This window comes from Plasmodium fragile, assembly GCF_000956335.1.
Source record: "Plasmodium fragile strain nilgiri unplaced genomic scaffold supercont1.126, whole genome shotgun sequence".
In the NCBI taxonomy this organism is placed as follows: domain Eukaryota; phylum Apicomplexa; class Aconoidasida; order Haemosporida; family Plasmodiidae; genus Plasmodium; species Plasmodium fragile.
Genome location: NW_012192706.1, coordinates 13,719 through 24,442, shown reverse-complemented (window position 1 = coordinate 24,442; position 10,724 = coordinate 13,719). Strand labels below are relative to the sequence as shown.

The following is a 10,724-nucleotide window of genomic DNA, read 5'->3' as shown; positions in this document are numbered from 1 at the left end:
GGGCACCATACGCGCGTACTCTGTCCCTTGCTTGTTGCTTAGTGTTGATTTGTCCTCCCCCTTGCGGTTTTCTCCCTTCTTGCAGCTGCCCCTTCCTGGTCACTGCAACTTACAGGACCACCAGGGGTGCATGCACAGGTCCTTCAGGTTCAGTTTCTTCCTGTGCTCCACGTGTAGCAGTTGCTGCGGGGGGGAAATAATGGGCGTATAATATATAAGCATATAAAGAGGGGAGGCAGACAAAATGGAAAAAAAAAAAAAGAGAGAAAAAAAAAGCAGGAAACAACGGTCCACACACAAACAAGGGTGCTTCACATAACTGTGCTTAGCTGTGCCGCTTCGCCGCTCAATCGCTTCGCAGCTTAACCGCTCCACCGCTCCACCGCTCAATCACTCACCTTGATGATGTTCTTCAAATCGCTCGGCCACTTGCGAGTCAACTCGAATTTGTCAAAGTTCATGTCACACTTGACAAAATAGAAAAAGTCCTCATCCTGCAGAGGGTCGGAGCACTTCCACAAATTGCCATTGGTCCAGATCCAAAAAAAAAAGACACCCAACATAAATTTGTCCGCACTAGAAACGTCAAAGTAAAATTGTTTCCGCTTCTCCTGATCGGTGATGTTCTTTAGGTCCTTCAGAGGATTCTTAATCTTCATCGTGTCATACTTCCAATAAATCTTCCAGCACTCAGGCGGCATGTAAGCTCCCTTGGCAATGGTAGGTTCACACGATTCAAACAAATACAAACGATTCACATCTTTTATATGTCTCAAATTGTAAGTATATATTGGAGTACTCTTAGACAAGTCACATAAACGCATCTCGTAGCTATCGGAAATTAAAATATTTTCTGGGGTCAAATCTAAGTGAGACAAACCTGCATCATGTAACCTTATTAGTAACTTCAAACACTGGTACAAAATATAGCTCTTTTCATTGTTATTAATTTTCATATTTAACTTTTTCTGTCTGCGATCAATAAAGTCTAAAATGTCTTCACTGAAAAACTCAGAGACGATCACAATGTTTCCACTTATGTTGCATTTTAATCGCTCCGTTAGAATATCATTGAATAAGGTTAGACTGTTAAACATGGACTTTGGTGGGATGGTGTACTCATTTGGTTCCTTCCCATCGGGTTCGTACAAAATGCGATGCAACTTGGGGGTTATACCTGGGTGATACTCATTCAGGAAAGCTAAAGAAGTTGCTTCCATAACGAAATTCTCCCCATCTGTTACATATTCTCCATCGTACTCACTCATTAAGTTGTACTGCTTGATCCATATGTATATGGGGACCTTCTTCAAGAATAGCTTCACCTCATTCTTAGTGTGCCCATCCTTCGAAGGGATCACTGCTTTGTACATCTGCTGCACTCGGTTACTAGACTTGGAAAAACCTAACGTCGGGATGGATGTCAATTGCCAATCGGCGTATTCTACTCCGTTAAAATGGTAATCATGTGCACTGTGCAACATTTTGAGAAGAGATTTTTGAGCCAACTTCCAGTTGTATATACACTTGGACTTTATTTGTTTTTCTATCACATTGCTGCCTCGCCGTATGGGCTTGCTTATGCATTCCTTGAAAGGACTCATGAATGGACCTCCTACTCCCCCTTGGTTACACGTCTGGAAGGGACTAGACATGCCGTAAAACTCGCTGTGCAACTGTCCCGGTAGTTGAGTATGCAGTGGAGACGTCATCTGAGGGTGCATGACCATACCCAATTGGGCGTGCATCTGAGGCGTCACCTGCACATTCATTTGGGTGCAGCCTATCTGAGGGCCCACTTGTGTTCCCATTTGCGCGCCCATCTGGGCAGGCCCCTGCGCGTGCATTTTGGGCCCGTGCAGAACGTCCATGTTGGGGAACAAATTGTGTTCATTGTCGAATGCAGGAATGAGGTTCTGCTCTTTAGATGCGCCGCTCTTAAACTTGTTCCAGATTTTTTTTATTTTCTGCTTCGAAATCATCAGCATCTGGTTCTTCTGTTCCTTCATGCTATCACATTTTTTAGGAGGCAACAGATAGTACCTCTTACCAGACGCGTAATTCGATTCCGGTTCATTGCACATTCTCGTGCTCCTGTTTAGCATTCCGGGGTCCTTGTCCGCATTATAATAACCTTTGTAACTGCCTCCGTTATAACCGCTTCCGTTATAACCATTCCCGTTGTAACCACCCCCATTGTAGCCGCCCCCGTTGAGGTTATTATTCCCCATGTAGTTGTAACTTCCGTTGTTCTGCTTGCGCAATATATGGGAGTCTTCCCGGACATCGCCCCCTTTGTCTGCTTGCACATGGTATGCATCTCGCACCGCAACAGGCGTTGCTGCCGAAACTGCAGCAGCAGCTGCCGCCCCTCCTCCTCTGCTTCTAAGATGCATTCCCGGAACGGCCGCACCAGAATTGTTCATCGCGTCTGCACTTTTCTTCTCTCCCATGTCTCTACCGCGCCCGGATCCATAATACGCGTTCGCTGGGTTGTTGTTCCTCAAGTCCTTAGCCAAATTATAATGAGCATGGTTACTAACAACCATGTCGTCATTAAACGTGCTAGTTGCATTCTCATATTTTATGTTCCTCAAAATGTTTTCTGGAATTGTACTCTTAAAATATTCTTCCAAACATTCATCATTTTCATTTTTCGAATATTCAAGTAATTGGCTTTTTCTCAATGTCGTTTCATTTTTCTTCTTCATTCTGTCTACCTCTTTCCCACTGTAAAAATTCTTCTTCTTGTACATAGCTTCATTGGGGGGGGTATGGGCTTCCCCGTGGAGAGAATCCCTCTTGCTGGTATTGTAATTTCGTCCCCCGTTGTTCACATTCATACCGCTGGCCAGACCACCAACAGGAGTGCTAACCATCATGTTAATCGGGCCTCCCTGTCCCCTCTTCTCGCTCACTACGCACTTCTTCTCCAGCGCGCTGTTACTCGCCCCTGGTGTGTAAAGGGCTTTATTACTATGACCTGCTGCTACGTAACTACCAACCCCGCCCTGGTTCGGCTCACCACCAACGAACTCACCAAATGCATTTTCTTCTCCCTCCTCCTTCCCTTCACAAGTGTTAGGGACATTACTCACCACTTGGCTGTACCCCAAGTTGTTATCAAATATGAACTCTTTTTCCTTTTCTGAATGGGAACCTTTCTCTCCTAAACCATTTTTAAACTCCAAATTGTTTGCATCAGGGTAGGAAGTAAAGTGCCCCGAGGTGATGACGGAGACACCGTCCTTGTCGCTTACCCTATTTGAATAGACTCCAGGATGGTTAACAACCAGTTGAGGAATGTCCTTCACGGAAGAGGAACATTCTGTGGTGCTATCATTCACATTCTCTATATCGTTGAAAAGGTCCTGATGATATGCAACCGTCTTTAAATCTTCTTTCTTTGCGTACAGGTAGTCTTTACTATCCGCTTCGTACTGCGGTGCTTTACTTCCACTCGCTTGTATCCCCATATAAATTACGTCTTCCGTGGTACACTTGTTCTCGTCCTGGGGATGATAGCCACCTCCGCGGTGATCACTTCCAAGGTGACCCCCTCCAAGGTGACCACCTGCTGCTGCATGGAAACCATCGCCTCCCACATGGTCGCTCCACTTCTTCCCCATCAGCATATGGGGGTAGTTGGCCAAACTTTGCTTCCCACCATCGCGTGGGTGTCCTCCTTCCCCGTTAGCGACTGAGCCATCAATGCAATAGTTGGTGACTCCCCCCTGGTTGTCCTTACTATACGAATACACACCACCATCGGTATGATTGTGCGACGCGAATTCACTGCTGTTATCTTCCGTTGCATGCACATATGCATTGGTATAATCTGTGTCATCCATGTTATCCGTGTTATCCTTACCCGGGATGGAAAAATTTCCTGTGGTCATGCAAAACGGTTCGCCTTCCTTTACGCCATTCTTATGGCCACCATTAATAATGTTATTCTTCTTCGTCTGCTCTTCCATCATCTGTGCGAATATTTCTTTCTCCTCCATGGACATGTTGGTGTAATCCACTGCAAAGGTATCTTCGCTTGAGCCCCCTTTTGATGCCTCTGTAACGCTATGCTTCATCCCATCGACATCAACTCCGTAGGGGGAAGTATCTTCGCCTTCTTTTGCTTCCACGGAGGAGAATCCCTTGGGATAACAACCGCTCTCTGTGTTATCCATGCTATCCCCGTTGCAACCTGTACCAGTCCCCCCCATGACATCAAAATACTTCGTACTTGTGACATTCCTGTTATACACATTACCATTCGACACAACCTCCGTGTCCATCCTTCCCATGCACATGTTGTCTCGACCTTCCTCCACGTGTTCCGCATTTGCAGAAACATTTTCATGCAACGCTTTTTTCATACTTACGTTGGGGATTTGAGCAGAAGGGGTGTGTCTTCCACTGGTTGTTGTCTCCATGGTGCCGTCATCAAGGGTCTCTGTTTTGGAGAAATCTACCGCTGCGTCGCCTTTTGCGCGATTAGCAGCATTTCCCTTATTTTTGCTCTTCGCACCCTTTGCACCTTTTGCACCTTTCGACTTGGGCCCCTTTGGGGAGTTGCTCAACTCATCACCTTGGCATTTCTTTACTCCATCATCCAGGGTGTTACTCGTCTCATTCTCCTTGTCCAACTCCAGAGTTTTTTCATACTTCACGGGCAGGTAATTACTAGACTCTTCCTCCTCATCATCATTGCTTCCATCACAGGGAATCGTCTTGGACTTGCTATACTCGATTTTTCCCGTTGTCTCAATCATCCTTTAGGTTTTTTTATTTTATTATTTTTTTTTTTTTACAGGGTTATGTATGGGGTAGTATATACTATATGTAGGCTACCCGGTACAGAATTGCACAGTTGTAGGTCTCCCTCTTACGTCGTTACAAATGAGTTTTGGACTGGGAGGGGAGAAGAGGCACGAATAAAGCGCATGCAAACTAGCTTCTCCTTTTTTTTGAGGCACTTTTTAAAAAGTGTAACTTTGCTGTTCCCACGTGGTAACTTCAACACCCCCCCCCAGTGGGACAGCGTTGTCAATAAAATGGAGGATGAAGTCAGCAGAAACAAAAAATACAGAGAGACATTCAAAGGGGAAGTGTTAACTCTCGAGGCATATTTACTTGATGATTAGATTACACATACGTGGTGTCATTAGGAGGGGTGCCGTCCCAACGATAAGGCAAGCGGGAAAAAATAATGCACAGTTTAGCAAAGAATGAAAAGTAAAAGTATACGAAGAAAAAAAAAGCAGACAACGGGTGGATAATTATATATGCATGTGTACTACTCATACACATATTTATATTAGCGCACGAATGTGTGCCACTATCCACCCCACGGCAAAAAAAATAATAAAACGAAGCTTCATTCCTCAGAAAAAATAAACCAACACAAGTGGGTTAATATATATATATACATAGACAATGCAAATGAAATGTAAAACTACAAAATTGTATTAAACAGAGACGTTGTTTCATTTAATGCGTGGAGCTAGCCAAACAAAAAAAAAAAAAAAAAAAAAAGGAAACAACGAAATTGTCACACATAAAGGCTGTGGTTTAGGGTCATTGACAGGTGTATTGCAGAAGGCGCACAAAAACGGAGGGAACGGGAAGAGAGACAGAGATGGGCAAACGTCAAACGTGTCAAACGATAACGTTTTGTGAAAAACACATGAGAAATGTGTTAAGGGACCAAAAAGGAACCAAAAATTATAAAAAAAAAAAAAATTAACACAATAACAAGCAATACTATGCAAGGGTTACACCAACGTAACGCCTAAGTTGTACATTGTGTCTTTACACGCGCTTCTCACCTATTGAGGACAAAGAAACCGTGCGCAGCGTGAAAAAAAGGCGACGGCGCTGCGATATTTGGGTAGTAACAGCCAAAGCTGTGTTCATAATATTGAAATGAAAAAAAAAAAAAAAATACCAATGTGGCGCGACAAAATGTAGCAAACGCGGTGAAGAAAAACAAAATAAATCATGCGGGCGCGCTCTTACTAAAGGGTGCAACGAACGGGTACCCCAAGAGCCATGTGTCTAACAAGCTAAAGTGCCATCGTTTCACCTGAATGCAAATTGTCTGTATATGGAAACAATATTGAACTAGGAAAAAATTCTTGTCTTCACGCACGTCAAGCTTTGCGTGGTGAAGAATTTGCAATGGTGAAAAGCGGACCATTAACATGGCATTGTTAGCTCGTTCGTAAAGGTAAAAAAAAAAAAACATATATATATACATATGTGACACATGTGTGGGTGTGTTGTGCTCGGTGTAAATTGTAGAAAAAGTCTCATTCGTGAGATGAACGGTCATGCCTTTTCACTTTTTCTCATTTTTATTTTTTCACCCTAAGGGTCACCGAACTGCGTCAAAATTGCAGGCGTGCGCTGCGGACGTGGACGCGTAAACACGAATATACAGGCATACACGTGAGGATGCCTACCTACCAAACGTGCATTCAAAGGCTCATATGCACATGTGTACAATCATACATGCATGTCCTTTGCGCGTAAGAAACGCTGCCCCCAGGGGTTGAAACGTAATACATGTGCGTATGTATATATATATATGTACATATGTGTACGTATGCACAGTCGTATATTTTCCCCAAGCGGCTTAAAGATTTATGCAATTAAATAAAAACGAACTGGAAGACATGAGGGTTTACGTTTTTAATAATCTTTTAAAATTCACTTAATTATGCATAATGTGTGTGTACTTAAAAGTGGAATGCCAGGACATGAGGAGCGCCAAAAAAAAAAAAAAAGGTTGCAGTGCATGGCGGGGGCGGCAAATGTACATTGGACAGTAAAAAATGGCGAATGGGGTACGCACGTGATTTGGTTTGGACATGAGACGCGCATAAGTGGTACAGACAACGGGTCGGGATATGTATGCACAGAGGCACACTTACACACGCGTGTGTCCTCGATGTGCGCCGTACTCGGTGTAAATTAGTTGTCGACTGAAACGCTGAACACGCAGTGCGCAGCTCGAGGAGCGCAACTTTAAGCAGGGTTCACAATTGTTGACAAACAAAAAAGCAAAGCGGCATTTTTTTTTTAAAGTGGAAAAAGGGCAAGTGTAAACCTGGGGGTGCCGCAGAAACGTGAAGGGGGTGAGCAAACTGTCAAGGTAAGTAAATTGAATAAAAATGTATAAGCGAGAAAATGCAACAAGTGTAACAAGTGTGAAAAATGCGATAAGTGTGATAAATGTGACAAGTGTGACCAATGCCATGGATGAGATAAATGTGCGAAGGGGTGAAAAATAAGCAAACATGCATATGCAGGCAAAAAAAAATGGTCAAAAAAAAAAAAAAAAAAAAAAGCGCTAGTTTGCTCATACAAGAATTCATCAGAATGGCAATAAATTTTTTTATTTTACCACTCGTTTTTCGTTCATTTTTTCTGATTTTATGCTGCAATTTCGATCGCTTATATCTTTTTCTCCGGTTAAGATCAAAATTACGAGCTGCTTCCTTGTGAGCATATATTGAAACTTGAAAAAAGGACATTCATTCAGCACGAGCGCAATTGTGTTATGGATGTAAAAAAAAAAAAAAAAAAAAAAGCAATCATAAAAAAATAAAAGCTGTTTGAGAGAGAGTTCCGGATTTTTATTTTTGTCAAATTTAAAGAAGGTTGGAATTTGTCTCCCTAGTGTGCTTTTGTATGATGAGTGGCATTTCGTCATCTGGTCACAGTTGCTTATTTTGTCACAAAATTGCCACCACTTTATTGCATTGCATTGTGTTGAATGAATTGTATTTTTTTTTTTTTAACACCCGGCTGATCAAATTTGAACGTGTTTTCGTGTCCACGTGTGCGATTTTGTATTTATGTGCGTGTGTCCTCATGCGCATAATGCCCAATCGTCTTCGCAACGCGCAGTGTTTACGGACGCATATGCATATTCGTAGCCTGCGTGTGTGTCAATGTGCGACAGAGCATGGCGATCTGAAGCACACACAAATGGCTTAACGTGCACATGTGTAATGATCCGTATGAATGTGTGCTCCTCTTCAAGGGAGGCGCATTTCCGCTCATACTTTGCACTTGCACATATATTTAATTACACATATGCATCCGCTTATATATAAATGTACACTTGCGATCGGTAAGTATGCACACCTCACCCATACACCTTTACGGCCCATCCACGCGCAGCTACGTGTAAGAACATACATACACATGTCGCTGTTTTCTCATGGTACGCTCACACAAAAAAAAAAAGATCAAAAAAAAAAAAAAAAAGAGCAACCAGAATACGCACAGCAATTTCGTGTTACAAAAAATGTACACAGAAGGTGTACTACGATGATGACAGTTCACGAAAGGGCAATATGTAAATGTTAATTAATTTTACTTTTGTGTTTTATTGTATTTTTTTTTTTTTTTTTGAATTGGCACATTTATATGAATATTTTAGTGGAAGCGAAAAAATACGGGTATATATTTTTTTAAAAAATTCCCAAGCATTGTTACTTTTTCGTGAGAATATTTTAAAATTATGGAGGCGAAATATTCACCATTCTGTTTTATCACATAGAAAAGATCTTGAAATATGTTTTTTTTCTCCCCCACGAAATGCAAGGTAAAAAGTGCATTCCATATTATCACGCAAATGGGAGTGTAACTTACATGCGCAGTCTCGCTTTTCTGAACGAATTTTGCAAGTAAATACATCCCGTATAATATGAATACGTGCAGATGTGCACATGCTCGATATGCGTACCACATGTATGCACAACGAGTCCAAGTCCGCGAGAGCGAAACTGCTTTCGCAAATGTGCCTTTCTTCTGACTGCTCTTTCCAACCTGCGCAATGCACTATTATGAAGGCATTGCGATGTGCATAAAAATTCCCAAGTTATTCTACCTGATAGTCCTACTAAAGCACATACGAAGTATGCATGTGCGAGCGTTGTCCGTAGTGATAGATATTATTTTTTCCTACCATACATTACGCGCGTGGAGCATGTGAAAAAACGTTATTCACCGAGTAATTTTTTTTTTTTTTTTTTTTTTTTTTCGCTTGTTTGCATCACTTTTTGCCTGAACAGGTCAGAAAAAAAAAAGTGTTCCTCATCCAAATCAATAGCTTTTTCATACCCCTCATTACGAATGAAGAACTGGATAAATTTTAGTTGCAAAAGAATTGCAACTTCACAGGGATTATTAAAATATTGATTTTGTAAAACAATTGGAATGTTCAACTTTTTGAGCAAATTCCCCAGAAAGAAGTATTTATTTCGTATGTCCAATATATTTGCATGTCTGAGTTGTTCTTGGGTTATGTAACCATATCTGTAAAATATGAGAAAGATTTTTATGCAATCTGAAAAATCGTTAACAATATGAGGGGTGTAGTTGTCTGCTTCTTCCACTTTATCTTTAAATAGGACATACGTTGCAAAGCTGTTCAATATGCAGTCCTTCCATTTGGTCTCCCCCGATTTGTATTCCTCCTCATTGGAAGATTCATCCCCTCTGAGATGTACTTTCTCCTTGTAATGTGCCCTCGGGGTGACGTCAAACGGGTTTCTCATGGTCTCCCTATGGAGGGGCACCTGAAATTTCCTAAGTGTTTGATTATACCAGTTTAACAAGGGAGCTGCTATTCTGGTCAAAATGGAAAACTCGAATTTGTTAAAAAGCTGTATTAACAATATATGAATTTTTTTTTCTCTCTGTTCATATATATCTAACGAAGAAACCATGGAGTAGTAGTATGGGTTGTTTCCATAAATGATTGACAAAGCTTTTTCCAAATTTTGGATTGCACATATTTTTTTCCTCGCTTTTGGAAATATGCCTTTAATTTCCACCTGGGGGTTGTAAAGCTGAATTAGCCTTAAAATTAAGTACCCATTCTGTAGCTCTTCGTAAATGTTTTGTTCATTTATATTTTTTTTACTTAATTGGAGACTGTTTAGCCAGTCAACAATGACCGAGATGGAGGAGATGTCCAAGTATTTGGTCTTCTGTAGGGTGTCTTTATTTTTTGCAAGTGTCGTCTGCTTGGTAATTTCGTTGTAGACACTCCCCTTGTGTGCGCAGATGAGTGGCTTCATTGGGGCACCCCGGGGGTACTCATACCTCCGTAATTGTACACACGTGGAGAACTACGTGTATGTGAGGGTGACGTCACTTGGTGGACAGCTGCGCTGTTCTCGTCCACCAGATGACTGCTTTGACCGGTCAGTGGTGCCCTCTTGGCTCCTCAAAAAGGTACATTCGCTGTACCTCGATCTGTGTGTGCATATGCGACAAGGAGGCATGCACACGTGTGGGTGAAGCAAAGGTGTACGTAAGGCAGGATGAGCCCTTTTTTCTTTCCTATAACGTAAAAAAAAAAAATTACTTTTATTCTTTTTTTATATTTATCCCCTACAAATACGACCATGCCGTAAAGTGGCGCTTTAACATTTTTGATGAGGAGTTGTCTCACCATTTAAGGGGGCCAAAGTTATTACTCGTTTATATCACCAATAAGTACCAACACAAATGGGAAAACAAAAAAAAAAAAAAAATTGCTACAAATAGACATGCAAAAAAGCAAACAAGGTAGAACAACAAAAAGGCAGCTCTGCGTCTGCGCGAGTAGGACAGTGAAACAATCCTTTCTCAAAAAAAATGGAAATAATTCTTTCCGTGTATTGTGCAGCGGAGGGGTATTTTTTTTTTTTTTTTTTTTTTTTTTT

The 10,724-nt window shown here is 41.6% G+C and overlaps 2 protein-coding genes across 2 annotated transcripts; both read right to left on the bottom strand.

The window, feature by feature from the left end:
• Positions 1–386: 386 nt before the first annotated feature.
• On the bottom strand, positions 387–4,769 carry AK88_05397 (serine/threonine protein kinase; the record flags this gene model as incomplete). The annotated part of the gene is made up of 1 exon (XM_012482999.1): positions 387–4,769. One exon carries the CDS (start codon positions 4,767–4,769, stop codon positions 387–389), a length of 4,383 nt encoding a protein of 1,460 aa, XP_012338422.1.
• Positions 4,770–8,890: 4,121 nt separating this feature from the next.
• Positions 8,891–10,094, bottom strand: AK88_05396 (uncharacterized protein; the record flags this gene model as incomplete). Its single annotated transcript, XM_012482998.1, has 2 exons — positions 8,891–8,908; positions 9,069–10,094. The coding sequence occupies 2 exons, from the start codon at positions 10,092–10,094 to the stop codon at positions 8,891–8,893; spliced, it is 1,044 nt and encodes a 347-aa protein (XP_012338421.1).
• Between the last annotated feature and the right edge of the window lie 630 nt (positions 10,095–10,724).